The sequence below is a fragment of the Rhinolophus sinicus genome, chromosome 18, assembly GCF_057876585.1.
Source record: "Rhinolophus sinicus isolate RSI-liver-muscle chromosome 18, RSI-T2T, whole genome shotgun sequence".
Taxonomy (NCBI): domain Eukaryota; kingdom Metazoa; phylum Chordata; class Mammalia; order Chiroptera; family Rhinolophidae; genus Rhinolophus; species Rhinolophus sinicus.
In genome coordinates, this window is record NC_142518.1 from 111,588,785 (window position 1) to 111,608,282 (window position 19,498).

Consider the following 19,498-nt stretch of genomic DNA (forward strand, 5'->3'; position numbering starts at 1 on the left):
AGGAGTTCAGAATTCTGGAGTCAGAGTGGCCCAGAACTGCCTGGATTCAAGTCCAAGCTCTACTATCTAGCTCTTGTGACCTTGGGCAAGTTACCTTCCTGCTCCAAGTTTCCTTCTCTGTCAAGTGGAGATGCTAATAGTACATATGCCACAGAACTGGTCTGCAGATAATATGGGGCAGGGGTGGGGGAATTAACAGAGCTCCTGGCCAGAGTATATACAATGTGTTGACTACCTATGGCTGCTGGAGACAGAACCAAACACTATATGTGATAAGCCACAAGAAAGCTCTTTGGGTGTGGTTCTCAGATGAAGAAGACTCTACCCTTACATCCTCCTAAACACTAAGGGGAGATACATGGAATTAAAGAGGTCATAGGGGGTTTCTGGCTTCCTCCAACTTCATGCCCGAGCTTTCTGTCTTCTGCCTGGTGCCTTACTCACTCCTGCTCCTCTTTGAAAACTGGCAAACGTGCTATGTAGCCACGTTTTAGGGTAACTCCTGGATGAGGAAATAAACAGAGGAAACATATGACACACATCTAGTCTGGGCTGAAGTTAGGGACTAAGGTGGTGAAGAGTGAACAGCAAGGCTGGAGGAGTTGGCCAGGGAGCCTCTCTGCTTGTTTGCAGCGTCAGATCCAGCCAGTGTGCATTCACTACGGCTTTGCTAATAATAAGCTTCATCTGTTGTAGCAAAGAGTCCCCCGTGCTTTTCCTGGAGAGATGCAACTCTGACTGTCTGTCACCACCTAGTGTTTAATGTGGGTATTGCAGTGGTCGATGATAAGCATACAGTAATAGTGGGAATGTTGAAGCAACTATTGGCCACAGGATTTACGAGTAAGTTTTGTCTACTAGGCTAAGAGGCTAAAAGAAATCAGGTGGAAAGTTCCATGGTTTGGGGATCAGGACATGGTGCTCAACAACAAAAACAAAAACAAAAACAAGATGAAGAGGAGTGAATTGTAACCCTAGGTGCATTACACCTGGAATATTACACAGAAAGGGCAGTGTGAGTGTGAGTGTGTGAGTGTGTGTGTGTGTGTGTGTGTGAGTGTGTGTGAGAGAGAGAGAGAGAGACAGACAGACAGACAGAAAGAGAAAGAGACAGAGAGACACAGAGAGAGAAAAACAAAGAGCCTCATGGGTCATTTGCTCCCACTGCCCAGAAATAGCCCAGAGCAAACTTGGAGCTAACTTCCCTTGCAGAGACCTTGAGCCAATTGGAGATATGAGGAATTCTTCCCTGCCTACGATAAATAGCCAAGTTCTGTCTTTCTACCATCTAGTCCTAAGCAACACAATAGGTAACAGAAAAGCTGGAGTCCCACGAATTTTTGAAAGATGGTGATATTTAATATTTCTAGAACATCACCATCATTGACAGCAGCATGGGGAATAACAGAGCCCTACAGGACATCCTCACCCACATTTGACGTTTCACTGAATGTGTTCTCTGTGGCTGATGAGAGCAAAGGCATGGAGTGGCTTCAAAGCCATTGAAGTGGCCTGCAATGCTCAGTGTGTAGTACATTTGGACTTGAAGCCTAAAACCAGGTGAAAGGGAGCCATTTCTGCTACTGTACGTGGCGGGTGGGAATAGTTCTGACATGCCTGCCAAAGCACCGTCAAAGGAAGTGGGCTTGGCATCTTGAACGGTTTTCCCATAGTAGCTCTCCAGTGCATGTGCGGTGTGTCAAGGGCCACCCCTTTAGCACACAGGAACCCGACTCTGCTCTCACCTGCACCATCCTCCAGGTTGCCGAGGTTGCAGACCTGACTGATGCTGTGTACCCACACGTGCATTTCTTCCTCGGTCTTGGCCACCAGATAGAATGTACGAGAAGTCGTCTTAACAATAAACACAAAATTATTCTGAAATTCCTTTCGAACAAATCCAGGGCCTGCATGTTTCCACACTGCACACTCGCTGAGGTCTATCACGCGGATGGGCTTGCTCGAGTGTTTGTTCCTGTAGTACTCCAAGACGTCAGGGTTGCCACTCAGGCGGCCCCGCCGGAGGACAAACCAGCGCTTCCGCCAAGCCTGCAGAGATGCAATTCAACAAGGAGTCACTGGACCAATTGCTCTTCTCAGAGTCTTCCAAGAACGTATTTCATGACAAAGACAGCAAAATGAAGTAAATCAGCCATTTTAATAATGAAATGCAAAGTCCACCCAGCTTTGGATTAAAGAAATAGTGCACCATCTTCAAGTCTGCTTTATTCAATGATTATAGGATGGGTCATTATTGGGAAATGTAGTAATGGGATTCACACCCACACGTCAAAGGATCAGAATTATACAATCATCACAATCAATGCTACAAAGGCATATGATACTAAGGTATTTATATTCAGGTTAAAAAAAAAGAAATCTTAGTAATGAAGCTCGAAAAGGAAGGCGTCTTAATTAACCACTATTTGAATCCCAAAGCCAAAATCCTACATTAAAATCACATGCAAATCATGAGTACCCACCAGTATCATCCAACATTGTCATTTAACTCTTAGAGAATTGCTCAACAAGAAAAAAATCATACACATTGAAGAGGAGAGACAATTACCATTATGTGTGCTGGATATGACTGTCTTTCTATATGTAACACTCCCAAGGATGATTAAAATACAAGTAGAATTCTAAGAGAACTAAGTAACACGTGGCTGGTGACATTTCTTCTGTGAGAAAACCATTTTCTAAGTGTTTTTCCATAACACATGTAATCTCCAAACTATCTCAAAGGAGATGTAACTTCTTCCCCCCACCCCCCACCCCCAATTACAAGGATTGCATTGAATCTATAGATTGCTTTGGGTAGTATGGACATTTTAACCATGTTAATTCTTCCTACCTGTGAGCAGGGTACATGCTTCCATTTATTTGTATCTTCTTCAATTTCTTTCCTCAACATCTTATAGTTTTCCAAGTAGAGGTCTTTTAGAGAGGTAATATTTTTATGTCCATGTTATGTATGAAAAAATTGAGAAATTAACTAATGTGCCCAAGGTCACACAACTAAGCTGCTATAGTAGGAATGGATTTGAACTCAAGTGAGGGTGAAAGGATCAATAATGAATGTGAAGAGAGAGGGGGAGTGTAGCCAATTCTTTAGTGATGTCTGACTGTAAGGGGAGAGCTCTGGGGTCAAGGGATTACTTTTTAAAGATGGAAGACACATGCATTCACCCCTGAAATCACAGAGTTTCTCAACCACGGATTGAGATGTGCTACAGGGTATCTGAAAATTGGTGTGTTTTGCTTGTCAAAAAAGGCTAGAGGTGGAGCAGGAGTTGTCTGTCAAAGCTATCAGTGCCCTGTTGAGAAACACTACAACAACTGAAAGGAACTTTCCTTAGTACAATAGGAATCTTAGAAAGAGCCAAGTCCTGAGGTAAGGTAATCGGGCAAAACTTAGTTGATGCTCAAAAAAAGTAGAGAATGATGCTCCAAAGAAACCGGCGCTGAGATAATGGCAAGCCACTTTGCATGTCACTGGAGCTACTGAGGACTTACGCCTCCTTGGCTTCCCCACTCACTCTTGACCTAGAATGTTTTCTGCACACAGTACCAAGAAGACATGCAAATAGCAATGGGTACACGGATAGCTACCTTTCAGGGTATGAGGCCTGGAGAAAGAGGTATTTGCCATTGACCACAGGAGGCCTCAGTATCTCTAAACTTCCTGTCTCCTGGAGCCAGGGAGAAAGAAGTGAAGGCTGTCCTCAAGTTCCCTATCTTCTTATGTTTAGGTGCCTTTTGCTCAGTGCACGCCACCAGGCCAGCCCGCTTGGCTGGCACATCCTTGCTTTCTGCTGGAGAGAACTGAGCACAGACAAGTAACAGGCTGACAGCAGGGCTTCTTCCATCAGAGATGCTTGATGTTGCAGTTGGCAAATGCAAGTGGAGAGATTTATAGCTGTGGTTGCTCTCCTGTGCAGTGGTATATGTGACAGCAGGAAGTGTGGGGTTCTGCCACGAGGTATGGTGACCACTGCGACAGGAAGTCTTTTGTATCTCTAGCTTCATTTATGCCTGACACATTTATAAGCCCACCGGCTTTGACCAAGAGGCCAGGGGAAGAGGAAAAGCCACCGTTTGGAGTGTTCTTAGCTCCCTCCCTGCTCAGGGAACCAGAGATCTGAACATGAGATCTAAGGCAGCAGAGAATCTGATGAAGCACCAAAGAGAGGAAGGCCAGTCTTCACAAAGGACCTGCAAGGATGCCTCGGCATAAAAAGTCCTTCTGAGCCTGTGGCAGGGGGCACTTGCTCCGTGTTGGGTTGGGACAGGGAGGGGGGGAAATGGTGCCTGGGAGGGTGATCGCTGGCTTCGTATTGCCTTTACAGTGTAAAGCTCTGTGGAGATGTTTGACCACTCAGAAGGGGGACAAAGCAGTGTGATTAAGTTCTTGTTATTAAGACAGGAGAAATAACAGCACGTTTGTATGTCCATGGGAGTCATCTAGGAGGGAGAGAAAAATTAATGATTCGATAAATTCCTGTTGCACAAACATGATATTGAACGGAGTGGAGCCACTAAACAGGAGGAAAGGAACTCAAGGGTCCCTGTGGGGTTTGGAGCAAGGGAGGTGTGAAACTTGGGCTTCTGGCAGCGACTGAGGCAAACAGGAAAGTAAGGCCTAGTTCCGGTGTTCCCTGCGATGATGTAGGTCCAGGGAAAGGGGTGAGAGAATGCCATATATGCCTGCTAAGGAAAGCTTTCATGGGGAGCCTAGGGGTACTCCAGACTTTCCAAAGGCCACTTTGGTAGGGAAATGTGAAAAGGAGGGGGTTAGAAATATGAAATGGGTAGATTTAATGCAGAGTAATGAGTTTGCTAGTAGAGGTGTCAACCAGGAATGGTGGGAGTGCAAAGGGGAGATTGATGTGGACAAGTTTGGGTTTCATTCACTCATTTAACAATTATCTGTTGATGGGCGGGAAATTGGAAATGGACAAGCAACAGGCCTTGTCACTCACAGTCTTGTGGGCAGCAGGGGAAGTGGGCAGATGGATAAACAGACAATTGCACTAAGTGAGATAAGTGCTATGATAAGGGAAAGCCAAAATGCCATGGTAACACACGAGAGACATTACTATCAGATTGGGGGGTCTAGAGAAGCTTCCAGAAGGAAATGATGGCTAAGCTGAGACTGAAGAGGGGTTGAGGAAGCAGCATGTGTAAGTGCAGCTACTTCAGCAGAACTTGAAGGCAGGCATGGAGCAGAAAGGAAAAAGAACAGTCACCCCATAGCTTGAATAAGATATAGCATAATCTTCATGCTAAATTGGGCAAACTCACCAGCATGCCCTCCCTCAGGTTTTAAAATCTCTACCTAACGGTTGTAAGTATGCAAAAGCAGAAATGATGTGTTCTTAGAGCTGTTTGCTAAGCAGGTGGAACTGGAGGCCATGTCCAGTCCTGTCCCATCAGGCTTAGAGGCTTCTAGAAGTGGGAAACATGTGACAAAGACCCCTGCAAAGAAGTCAGCCAGCACTAAGGTGCAGTTCTTTACAAGGAAACAGTGCCACAAGGAAATTATCAAATATGAAGGGTCACATCAAAAGAACACAGGAGCCAACCCGAAGAAGTTCCCACTGGCCAAAGACAGAACAATTTAAGCTTTAATAAATATAATAATTTCAGTGGCTTGAAATCCATCAAATGTGTTTAAATCCATGAGTTCTTATGATGTTAAAAAAGAAAAAAGAATTTGTCATCTTCAGAGGGTATGAGGGAAACACTTCATTGTCTTGCAGCTGGTAAGTAAGGGGAAAGAATTGAGCATTATCCTGCCTTTCCTAGCTAGGAAGATGAAGGGAAACTCCTTTTTATAAATGTATTCTGACTAATAAAGGAAAACAAGTGATAGAATCAGAGTACCACCATGTTGCTACCCCAGTGAATTAGTAGATATAAGTATTAAGTATCAACAGTTGCCAACTCAGGAAGGGAAACAAGCAGACACTCTACCTTCAATAGCCTGGCATGAGGCAAAAGCCAGATTGTGGGAAATTCTACAGGTCAAAGGCCCAGGTTCTTCAATGGACAAATGATAAGAAAAGGAAAGGACAGAGGGGGGATCTATGGATTAAATGACATTTAAAAGATGTATCAAAAATTTCTCAGTGTGCTAGACTAAATTCTAATGACCAGGGGATGCTCATGTGAGTGATCAAAACATAAAAAATGCAAAGAAGAGATTTCTATACACATCAAGATAGTAGTTACCTATGGAGACGAGGAGGAAATTGTGATGGAGATAGGGCACGTGGAGAGGCTTCAGGAGTAGGCGGCAAAGTGATTTTTCAACTGGTTGGTGGTAACCAGGGGGCTCACCTAACAGTAATTCATTGAGTCATATTTTTAAAATATGGTTTGCTGTATTTGTGTTTTCTTTTATGATAATTCCTGCAGATAGGACATATTCATGAATTAACTCAATAAACAGTTACTGAGTGCCTACTAGGTGCCAGGCGCTGTTCATAAAAAGGAAGAAGGGGGCTTGCTGGTCTGTCAGGGCATTGGAAAGGTCACAGAGGATGTGAGGACCTGACGGCTGCCGTCTCCTCTGTCTGGGGAGATGGTCACATTTTACAAGTGCAAGCTTGCTGGCTGCCATGGCCCCACTGGACTCCACCTTCTCTTCTCGGACCTCGTCTACTGCGCAGCCTTGGGAAACCAAAATGGGAAAGGGCGAGGTCAACAGTTCAGGAAAGACCGTGAACATGATTATGTCCTGGGCCAAGAAGATCTAGAAAGCAGAATCACTGTGCAAAGAAGTAGCCATAATTATGACTCACAGAAATAGAGTACAAAAAAGGGGGACCGAATTGAAAGTCAGGAGACCTGCATTTGAACTCTTATTCTACTTTAGACTTTCTGAGTGACCATGAGCAGTTAACTGCTGTGAACCTCAGTCCCGCCATCTGTAAATGAACATAATAAACCTTGTCCTGCCTCACTTATGGTGTAACTGCAGTGAATCAATGAGAAAGGGATAGCAAAACATTATCAAGTTGATAGTAACTTATAAAATGACAAAGGGATTGTTGATCCCTAGGGCACAAGGCACCACTTGCCCTGGGAAAATTGCTTCTCCCCTTCTGCAGCCCACACCCCCACTGTACACTGGTGGGTTCTGAGGGCTTTTCCAGCTCTGATCATCAAAAGATCCATTTCCCATCAGACTTTCCTGCTGCAGCCACCAAGGTGAGTCATTACCACCCTACCAGTAGCATCTCCAACAACAAAAACCTGCAATATCCTGTAGCCTTGTGGAAAAGTGTTTGTGCTCATTTCTAGAATCTGAACTCCTCCAAGGAAGGTGTGTCTAGATCATAGGCCTATTCATTTTCATGGAATTGTTAGGGGAATAATTGAATCTACTCCTTCTGAGAGGAAGAGCTGTGTTGGTCACTTCTTAAACCAATCCAACTTGCAGATTTCAGTTTACAAATACCTCCTAGTTTTTTCTTGATCGAGAGTGACGCACCAGTTTAAACAAAGGTGTAAGTGCTGTGCAGGTATGGAAAATTGCTACCACTGTAGTATCTAGAGAAGAGAGACTGAGACTTGGACCTGAACTTCCCTGTGATGGGTTGAAATGTGTCCCTTCCTAAACCTATATACTGAAATTCAAACCCCCAGTACCTCAGAATGTGACTGTATTTTGAGATAGGGTCATTATCAAGTTAAAATGAGATCATTACAATGGGCCCTAATCCAATATGACTGGTGGCCTTGTAAAAAGGAAAACTTTGGACATAGACATGCATAGAGGAAGACATTGTGAAGAGTCGGAGGAAGAAGATGGCCAACAACAAGCCAAGGAGAGTATCCCAGAACAGATTCTCCCCCACAGCCCTTAGAAGGAACCAACCCTGAGGACACATTGATCCTGAACTTCCAGCCTCTAGAAACCTGAGACAATAAACTTCTGTTGTTTAGGCCACCTAGTTTGTGATACTTTGTTACAGCAGCCCCAGCAATCTAATACATTCTCCAACCTTTATTATGCATCTAAATCACCTGGGAGAACTTCCACTTCTGGCCACATTGCTATACCTATCACCAAGCTTGTGCCCTACCCATAAAACCATCTAGAAAACTAGACCAATATATATGAAACAACTGCTTTCAGATATTGGACAACAGTCAGTGCCAGGGCTGTGGTCGGCATGAGAAGAGAAACAAAAGAGGCAAGCCCTATGATCATCCTGGCTTTCAGTCTATAGCCACATTTCAAGACTACAGTGAAGGGAGAGGGTCCCAAATAGAGCACTGCAATCTTGCAGAGTTGAGAAGATGGAGATCAGAATTCTGGATAGTTGAGGTGGCTGAAATTTGTAGAGCAAAGCACCAGAGAGGACGGAGCTATGTAAAGAAAGAGCTCCAGAAATCTGCATAGGAATCCCCCGAGGCTTTGGCTGAAAACTAAGGTGCACTTGTGTAGGGTGAAACCCCATGCAGGGGATCCAAAAACAACTACTGGGGAGACTCACAAACTGAATAACTGCTGGAGCTCACACAGGGTGGGGAGATATCCGAGTTCTGACCAGCTAGCACGGAGGAAACTGGGACATTTGGTAGAGACTCTAGAAAGGCCATACTTTAGAATTAGGAGTAGGCCAAACCAGCCCTAGAGTTTGGGCTACTCTAGACTTACCCTAAGAAAGCTTAAAAAGAAGCCCAGGAAAGATCAAGCTGATGATCTTAAAGTCACTAAAGTTCAACCCTTTTAAGGGAAGACAACAAAATCCCGACATACAACATAATATTTACAATGTAAAGCATCCAAAAATATTACTAAAATGTAAAGAGGCAGGAAAAACGTGGCTCACAATCAGGAGAAAAAAAGCCAGTCAATAGAGACCTAAAAATGACAGCGATAATGGAATAAGCAGACAAGAATTTTAAAACAGCTATTACAATGTTTGAGATTTAAAGGGAAACATGTACGCAATGAAGAAATAAATGGAAGATCTAGACAAGAACAAAATGGAACTTGTGGGAATAAAAATACAATATCTGAAATGAAAAAACAAACTGGATGGGTATAACAACCTATTAGACACTGAGAAAGGGATCAGGGAACCTGAAGCATAGAAAGAAACGGCGAGGGGAGAAATGAACAAATTACCCAGGGAGCTGCTAAAAATGCACATTCCTGGACCTCACCTCCAGAGAGCCTAATTCACCAGGCCTTGTTTGGGGCCCTGGAATGTGAATTTTACATGCATCTCTGCAGACTGTCATACATAGTGGAAGCCCCATTTCCAACGGTAACTGGCCAAGGATGTGAGGAAAGGAAGGGGAATACATCTATGTTTGAACCACAGTCTCAAGGTGCACCATTTCAGCAATGAATTCCTAACCTTTGATGGGTTGTGAATCCCTCAGAGAACATGATGAAATACATGCACCTTCATACATGGACCACACACACACACACACACACACACCCCACACACACACAGAGTTCCAGACTGCCCTCCCTTATTAAACTACACACACTCTCCCTTAATACACACTCATCCAGTGCATTTCCCTTAACTACCATCTACTATGATGATGATTTACAAAATCATGTTTCCAACCCAGATCTTTCCCAGGAACTCCATACACATAACCAACCATCTCACATCTCCACCTAAATCTAAGTGGTCTCTCAAACTTAAGATGCCCAAAACTAAACTCTTGATTTCATGCCCCTCAAACCTACTCCTCTTCAAGCCTTCCAACGGTACCTCAGTAAATGGTACCACCATCCATCCATTTCCTAAATCCAAAACTTGGAGTGATCCTTGCTTCCACTCTCCACATCCAAACCATTAGCAAGTACTGTTGAGTCTACTTTCAAAGCATTCCAAATCAAGAGACTTCTCTCCATGCACCCTCCACAACAACGCTAGTCCAAGTCACCACTGTCTCTCCCTTGGGTGACTGAAACAGCTTCCCATCTTCCCACATCCATAAATTCATTCTCAACAGAGAAGTCAATGACCTTTGAAAAGTGTACGTCACATCATGTTGCTCCCTTGATTAGCCCCTTCCAAAGGCTTCCTAATGCCTTAATGATATAAAATCCAACCTCGTTAATCTGGCCTAGAAAGGGCCACATGAACTGGCCTTGGCCATCTCTCCCACTTCATCGAGACCCTTCTCTTGCTCTTTCACACTGGTGTTCTGCTGTTCCTGAACATGTAACATCGCATTTCCATTTTGGGGCCTTTGACCTACTTGTTCCTTCTTCTTGGTGTATTCTTTCACCAGATTTTTGCATGACTGTCCTTTGGCTCTCAGCTTTCTGTCACTCAGACCTCAAGTTAATTGTAACCTCCTCAGAGAGACCTTCTCTGATCATCCAAATTGAAGTGACCAGCCAGTTATTCTGTACCACATTACCCTATCTTAATTCTCTACATAGCACTTTCAATACCTAGTGTTTTCCTTTCTTGTTTGTTTATTTGAGGTTTAGTGTCTGTTTCCTCCCTCCCACCCCATCCCGCTCCCTACCAAAATGTGAGCTCCTGGGGAACAGAGGCCTTGTCTTTCTTGATCACTGCTTCATTCTCTGAGCCTCGTGGTTCCTGGCACAAAATAGTTGCTCAGTAAATACTTGTTCAATGAATGAATTCCACGCATGATTCCATAGCATCATAGACCTAGGTTTAAAACACTATTCTTGAGAAACATAACCAGTTTCGCAGGTTCATAACAAACCTAATCACCAGGATTTACTCATCACTTTTTTATGCTCTAGGAGCTGGAGGTGTGATGGTGAACCAGACAGACACAGCCTCTAAGCTAGACCTCAGGCGGTCAGGCAAGGCTTGGTACCAGACTTTTACCTCAAACACAGCAAATGTTCTACTCAGACACTGTAGCATGTTGTTCAGGATTAAACTGGGGTGTGAGTGTGATCAGCTAAGCACACCTAAGTTGAATTTTATCAGTTAACAAGACAGGCTATCAAAGCAGTTTACAATGGACAAAACTTAGAAATTTGAGCACTTTATTCCTGCACTCAATTCTACTTGCACAGTAAAATAAACCTGGCTGAGTTATAGCAATGGCTTTTTTTTTTTTTTTAATTCTTGGGCTCCAGAATTCACTCCAATAAAATTGAAGTGGCCTGTCTGGATTGTATCCATTGTCTAAAGACACTGAAATGAACTGAGAAACATCCTGAAAGTCTCTGAGGCTGTAAAGAGACACCTCTGATTTAAACTGCTTTTCTGGCAAGAGTGATTACTGTCCCTTTGTTTCAGCGGAATTGGCCCCCTGCCCCCTCTGCAGTGGTGAAATCCCAAAGCTATGAAATCATTTCCTTCGCATGTGCACAGGATGGGTCAGCAACCTGCCTTCATAGCCAGGCTTCCCAACTCAGGCTGAGGGAACAAAACCTACACCTAGCTGCATTTGGAGCTCTTGATTTTGATCCTTCAATACTGCTGTCATTTCAGCAATGGCAGGTTTTGACTTAACCTGCCAAAAGGAACTGTGTGGGCCTCCTCCTCTCCTGACGTATGGATGTGCTCCATACTCTCCTGGCCAAGAGTGTCCAGAGCTGCAGGATTTGGTGCTGAGATTCTGACTGTTCTGATTGCTTACAGGTGTTGGTGTTCTTCAGCACTGCTCTTTCAGTGGCCTAATTGATCAGGCTGTAGGAGATGCCTCAGATTAGAGGACAACAAGGAGAAAAAAAAATATTTCTAAGAACCTATGGTCAGCAAGGCCTGGATCGATTGTGAAAAGCTTTCAAATTGTATGTGAATGACTCGATAGAGAATTTCTCACTATTACCTATGAAGAGAGGTACAAAGTTGGAAGTGGAAGTAGTTTGGGGAGCATCTGAAGTTACAGTCAGAATAAAGGAACTTGATAAACCAAGACACGGCCAAAGAACATCAAATGGTCTCCAACTTTCCCTGGGCCTTTAGCCTTTGTTGACCTAGCCTGCATGCTCTGTAATGGCAGGCACGTCACCTGTCTTGGTCCTGGGTCTTACAGCATCTTTAACAGCCTTGGTGTGCAATACATACTCAATGTACTGTTGTGGACCAAATAACAGACTGAACTGGTGTGGCTGTAACAGTTTAACAGGAGGAATCCTTGGGTCGGAAGAGATCTGTGTATTGATTGCAGGGTGGTCACATGAGTCTATACGTGTGATGAAATGACACTGACCATTCACACACACGCATGCACAAGTGTGTGTGACAGATGAAACCTGCCACAGTTCTTGGATGGTACCAATGTCATTTGCTGCTTGTAAGACTAGACTGGAGTTGTACAAGATACTGACACTTGGGGGACCTGAGGAAAGGACCAGAAGCTTCCTGTACGTTTATTTACAACCACCTGGGGATCTAATTCAGTTTCTAAATAAGATTACAAAAAGAGAGTCCAAAATAAGTAAAAAAAAAAAAAAAAAAAAAAAGTACAGAAAAAGGAAATCTACAAGAGGTGGAACAAATAAAAAGCACAAAATAAGGTGCTTGTTTTTAATCCAAATGCATCAATAACTATATTAAATGGAAATTGACTCAATGTTCTACCGTGTTTCCCCAAAAATAAGACCGGGTCTTATATTAATTTTTGCTCCAAAAGATGCATTAGGGCTTCTGTTCAGGGGATGTCATCCTGAAAAATCATGCTAGGGCTTATTTTCCCGTTAGGTCTTATTTTCAGGGAAACATGGTAGTCAAAACATATTTATTGAATGGGATGTGTGCAGTGGATACAGAGATGAATATGACATCTCATGGACCACGTACTATGACGGAATGTGCCACATGTATGGATTTGTAACTGCCAGGAAGGCTGGAATGGCAGAGGGCAAAGCTAGAGAGGTGGCAGCAGCCAGATGGTGGAAGACATGGTGGGGGTAGAATTGATAGTAGTGGCTCACCAATTGCATGTGGGCTGTGAGGGAGGAGGAGGGGTCCACGCTGAATCAGAGGCTCTGGTTTGCAACTGGATAGATACTATCATTGTGTAGGTGTTATCAAGTGCTAGCAGTCCCCTGCAAGCAACAAGGGCAAATGAGCTTTCACTGATGCCATTTCTTTTTCTTACAAGTTTATCAACATATATTAATAATCTTGTGAAATAGTCAAGGCAGCTAATTTTCCAGAAAAAGAAGCTGGTCCTCAGAGAGATGAAGTGCCTTGTTCATTGTTCCAAGTCTCATGATTCCCCTTGCGGTGTTCAAGAACACTGTTTAATTTAGATTAAGAAATTGAATTTAATTGTAATTAAGAAATTGAATTAACGTTAGTTGAAATTAAAGGAGAGAAAACAGAGTCGCAGTAGGAAGAGGGTATACGCCTGTTCAAGTTGGTTGGTGACCCAGTAAGATACCTTAAAACTTTATCAGGAAGGTTTTCAAGCTGGTTGCCCCTGCCACTCCTGTAGTTTACTGGGAGGTATTTGGGAGGAAACAGATTGACAGAGCATATTACCCTCAAAGTCACATCCAGGTTAGAGCACTTTCAGCAAAGACTGTTCTAGCACAAGGAACTGACAAAGCTGTTTCTCTTGATTTAGTTCTGTATTCCAAAGTGGAATATTTCTGTCCCTTCACATACAAATATTCTTCTCTGGAGTCCAGAAGACACAGAGGGAAAAAAACGAAAGAGGAATAAGACTTGCTCTTGTGTGATTTACTGACTTTTCATTTCCTTTGACATCCTTCCTCATCCCTGTTCCTCCATGAACAGGTTTCCCCCTCTGTGTTTTTCTTGCTGTTGTGTTGCTATTGACATATATTTAGTAAATGCTAGTTAGTGTTTAGAGAACCTAACAACTCAACCACTGACTGCATTTGTAAGGCCCCTAGGAATCTTGGATGTGGTCCCAGAACATGAGATGAAAGAAAGCATTTGGTAACAACTGGGGAGAGGTTTGGGGTAACTTCCCAAGACCTGCTCCTCTAAGCCTCGCTCTCATTCTCTTCCCAGTGGTTTCACCTTGAAAACTCTCAGGAAGTTGGGGGTGTGTTTATGTGTTGCAAAAGGTGAATATCATCGAAGAAACAGAATTCTGGTTAATGTTCTATTTTCTGTTGTGCTTTACTCAAGAGGGTCCTTTCTCTCCACCTTCTATTTCCTTGCCAAGGGGGACCACAAAAGCTATGGGACCCAAGGGCAGCGGGTCGGGAATTTCCAGGAGCAGGTTATACGGCTCCTCTCTGTCTTGGCTCAGTGCCACTAGCCCTGGGATTGCTGGTGACCCTTCAGCCTGATGGCCTGTAACCTTCTGCTCGCTGCCAGATAGAGCTGGGACTTGTCCCAGGCATGGAATAACTTCCTGTGATTGTCCTAGAGATGGCCTGGCCCACAGGATCTGCTTCCATGGCTTGTCAACAGAAACAGAAAAATCTAAGCGATGTGGTGGGCCTTGAAAGGAGGAATCCTGAGGAGGAAGGTTCAGCAGAGATAAGTGTGCCACACTACATGACATGGACTTGACCTTCCCCATGTATTGTCAACTTAAGTGCCACTGAATGTCCTGACTAGTTTCTCATTATTCCTTGTGAGGCAGCATCTTAGAGGTCGTTAAGACCCTCTAATGAAATTTACAGGTACTACAAACCTGGGAGGGTCACCGATATATTAGGTACCAGGCGCAGGATGCAAAATGGTGGGTTGGAACAATGGGCTAAAACCAACTCAGGAATAAACAGTTATTTTAAACTCCAGTAAGCTCTGTGATAAAGAGTTGGGGGTTGGATGGAAACACAAAGGAGGTAATCAAGTTTGGAGGAAGGTTCAGGGAAGGTACAATATGGAGGAAGTGAAAACTGAGCTGAGCTCAGGAGACCAAAATGGTTGAGGGGAGGCTCTTGTAAGCAGGGTACTTGCAAAGGCATGAACACAGGAGAATAAGCTTTTTAAAATTACCCTCACACCAAAGTGTTGGGTACAAATAGTGGTGATGGTTACACAGCATCGTCAATGTATTTAATGCCCCTGAACTGTACATTTACAAATGGTTAAAATGGTTAACATTATATTACGTGTATTTTACTATAATGAAAAAATATTTAGATGCTTGACCACTGCACTGTACACCTGAAGCTGAATAATATTGGATTATGTAACTTTAGATAGATAGATAGATAGATAGATAGATAGATAGATAGATAGATAGATACACACATACATACACATATGGTCACGGGATAGGGAGTGCAGCATAGGGAATAGAGTCAATGGAATTGTAACAGCTATATACAATGTCAGAGGGGTAGTAGATTGGGGGAGGGGGTTATCACTTTGGTGAAGGGTGAAATGTCTAACTATTACATTGTTTTGTACACCTGAAACTAATAATAATAATAAACAACATATTACCCTCACACCATGGATGTCCTCTAGGGGACATCCCCCAATGCTCAAGTTGAGTAAGTTACACAGGTGTGAGGGCTCCTAGGACTGTCTCCAAAGGAGTCCATTAACAATGAGAAGTAACAGACCTGAAATAACACAGATCCCTTAAAATAGACAACAGCAACAATAATAGTTAATACGCATGTCCCAGGAACTGTTCTAAATGCTTTGAATGGATTAAATTAAATCATTTAACCTGCACACGGACCTTATGAGATGTACGCTCCTTATGCCATTTGATGCATATGAGAAAATGGGTGCAGAGCGGTTAAACAACTTTCATTAAGTACATGAACTGATACGTGGCAGAAGTGGGCTGTGAGCTCAGATCAGCTACTTCAGGAGCCTGCGTCTTAACCAAGTGATATAGTGAGACTAGAAGCTGCTAGCCACTGATGACAACTATGTAGGTCAAAGAACTTAGAGCATCTGAAGAGTCAGGCAGGAAGAAAGGAATGAAGCAAATCAACTTGGAGAGTGTGTATTTGGGTTACAAAGTCTAGGAAAGGAGAAAATACGGCACCATTTTATAAAAATGAGCTCAGTCTACAAAGAGGTCTTCCTGTACTTTTTCTTAAAAATACATGAATTTGGAAAGCGTTTGGAAAACCTGGTCTCTTATGTTAGTTATCAGATATAAGATATCTGAGGTTTAATACTAAAGAAAATCTTTCTAAAATGTCCCAACAGTGTCTGGTGCCTAGAGGGAGCTCAGTAAATCTTGTTGAATGAATTAATGAATCTCAATATCACTCCACATATAATCAAATTAAATTCTGACTGGATCAAAGAGTCACATTTAAATAAAGAAATCATAACAGTGCTGAAAAAATGGAGGTGGGCATTTACCTAAATTGGCACCTGGAAAGGCTTTCTAAAAACCACGACACTACAGCCAGAAACTATAAATAGAAACAGTGCCATATATTAATTCCTAAAAAGCAGAGGTGTCTATGCTTGAAACACCTGTGCTACACATGAGCCTGAGATGTCGGAGGATGGGAGGGAAGAAAAGAAAGGAAAGTGAGCAGGAGGAGTGAGCTGTCCTCAAAGGGACACCTCAAAGGGGTCCCCTTGGATGGTGGCAGCACCTCAGGGTTGGTGAAACATTAAGCAGTCAGTTACCGACCCAAAGGGATTTTTTACGAGGTGGTTCAGCAGCTCTAAATACTCTTCTGGCTGGAGGAGGCTGCCAAAACCACCTCCCAGCCTCTGGCCAGCACATAACTGTCAATCAAGAGAAGCTACTCCACCCAGAAGACCACAGGGCACCAGTGTTTATTTAAGCTCCTGTCTCAGCATAGATGAAGCTAAGATTCTAGAGGGCGCCTGCCTGCAGACTTATCCTCAGATACCTGCAGAGGAAAAGAATGTTCTCGGTTTCCACTTGGTTCCCTTACTTGCTTGGTTCAAAGCATACACATCTGCTAGAGGGTAGAACCCTTTATTGTTTACAGTTCAAGGCAAACTCCCTTGGCCTCCTCACTGCTGATCCCAATGCCGACCACTCCTTTCCCCCAGGAACACTCAGATGCAATGACACTAACCAGGCTCACTTTCAATTCAACACGTGAGCACTCAGCTCAGGTGGGCCCTCAGTGCACACTCTCTCCCTTTCCTAAGCACTACTGCACACCTCTTCTCGCCTGAAACCTCCATCCTCTTCCCCTCACCGTGCCTTTCCACTCATGACTCCTGAGAGTCCAGAAGGCAGGATTAGCCCAGGCCACCGTCCTCTCCTTTCCAAGCTAAGCATTTTTCCCTGGCAGCCTTCAGACATCTTTCTCCTATTTTGTTAAAACTGTGCATGAGAAAATGAGATGTATAACTGATCTAGGATCTTTCCATGACTTGGTTGGATTTTCCTTCTCCATTTTGTATTTTTTTTCCATTCTTTTTGATGAGTTTCACAGAGGGAATTATGCAAACAAGTACTGAGAACTGTGTTACTTTCTTTTCTGCCATATTTCTCAGAAACTTCTTTTAAAGCTCGGGTAGTTACGTAGGCCAAAGTAAAAGAGTATCTTGTTTAAATTTGTATTTGTCTGATGTCTAATGAGGTTGGGTATTATTTCTTATGTGTTTTGTCCCTTTGTAGACGTTATTCTGTAAACTGCTGTTCCTACGCTTTGGCCATTTTTCAATTGGGTGCTGACCTTTTTTTTATGCTTGATAAGAAGTATTCACAGAAGTGAAGGATATGAACTCTTTGCTTGCCACATATTTGTGATTGATGCAAAATAATTCACATTTGTCATTTGCCTTATAAGTTGATATTGTTTTTGAAGTACCTAATGCCTAAAATAGTGCTTCACATATGGGAAATCCTCACTAAATATTTGTTGAAGGACTGAATGAATGAATGAATGAATGAGCAAGTGTTTTATTTTCATATGGCAAAAAAGCTCAGTCTTTTTCTTTAGTTTTTCCCTCTGCTATCCTGTTTAGAAAGGTTTTCCCCACCCCAAGATCAGATCGAGATTCTACAACATTCTCTTCTAGAAATTATATTTCATTTCTTTACATTTAAATACAACACATCTGGAGTTAGTTTCTCATGTCTATATTAAGTGAGATTGATCTGTAGTTTTATTTTTTGTATTGTAATCTCCTTGCCTGACTTGGTATCAGGGTTATTGAAAAAGTTTGCCTAAATAGTTTAAAGTATGAGAGTTATCTGCTCTTTGAAGTTTATAAGATCTCAAATATAAAAACTTTCTAAGTCAAGCATCTGTCTTGGAGGTAATTATCTGACAATATGTTTCATTTCTTTCATATTTACTTTATGATATTGATCAGGATAACATTTTAGGGTGTAAGACTTTGAAGAGTATACTTCTTGGCAAGGTAATATTAGAATTCTCATTTGGTGTCAAAATTTGGGTGGGGTCAAATTACCAAACTTCAGTTTAATTTCTAATTATACCGTTTTCTTGGCCAAAGACCCCAAACCACGGGTTTCTTCTTAGCACTGAAAGCCACAATGCAACAGACTTGCTTCTTGTGAAATAGGAACTAGTGGTGATGAGCTGAAGCAACTACCGAAAAGGAGGCTGGGAGGGACTACAAAGCAGCCCATTAGGTGACCTAACTGGCACGTTGCTGCTGCCACCTTTTTAGCAAGTAACAGCAAGGCATTCATCTGGATGTAAAAGCAAGGAAAATTCTTATCTGTAAAGAAGGCAAAATAAGCTGAGTTAGCTGAATAGAAAGTCTCTAGCAAAAGGCTTTGCTAAGTAGTGGGGATACAGCTATAAGTAAGTCAAACAACTAATCACACCATGGTATGGTAGATGTAAGAGAGGCAAGGCCAGGGCCTGAGAAAGAGGATGGGAAGGTCCTCACCTACCCACTTGGCAGGTCAGTGGGACGGACACATGAGGCTCTACTTGGACGGAAAGACAGTGCATTTTCAGGCACTGGGCACCAACCCGAAAGGGAAGGAACCCAGACTTTGATGTCCCTCACTCCAAGCCGTGGGGAGATGACACTGAGCATAGTCCTCTGCGGCCCCTGTGCTCACAGGCTCACAGTGCAGGGAGGGAGACAGACAACTAAACAGACGGGGTGCTCCGCAAGGGAAGGAAACTGACTTTGATCCCTGTTTCCACTCTAACACCCCACCCTTAGTTACTGAGACAGCAGATGTAGAGCCACTCCAGCCAGGGCTTCCCAGCATGCTTCAGGGCCGGGTTATACAGGGCCTCTGGGTACATTTACCCTGACACAAGTTTGGAGGCCTTCCTCACTGCAAGATTATAAAAATATTCTTCTATATTTTCTTTTAATTTTTATTTTTAATTATTACATGAATATAATTGTGAGATGCTGAACAAGTTACAGAAACTATAAAGGAACAGATTTATAGATTTGCTTACAAAAAATCAAAAATATCTACATGGTGAGAGACCTCTTGAACAAAGTTGAGATAATTAATATGTAGGGAGCTACAATTTAATAAACATGACACATGAAGTGCTTCTATGAAACCTTAATATAAATATAAATGACCTAATAGGAAAAATGGGCAGAAGATACGAATAAGCATTTTACAGAACAAATGGCCCCAATCATACATCCAGAAATTGCTAACAAAA

General features: G+C 42.9%; 1 protein-coding gene across 4 annotated transcripts in view; it reads right to left on the bottom strand.

The window, feature by feature from the left end:
- GAB3 (GRB2 associated binding protein 3) overlaps positions 1-19,498 on the bottom strand; it is a 72,548-nt gene that overhangs the window by 25,394 nt on the left and 27,656 nt on the right. For all 4 annotated transcript variants that reach the window (XM_074323758.2, XM_074323754.2, XM_074323756.2 and 1 more), the window contains exon 2: positions 1,746-2,049. In XM_074323758.2, the coding sequence (XP_074179859.1) occupies positions 1,746-2,049 (304 nt within the window). The remainder of the gene's footprint in view (positions 1-1,745; positions 2,050-19,498) is intronic.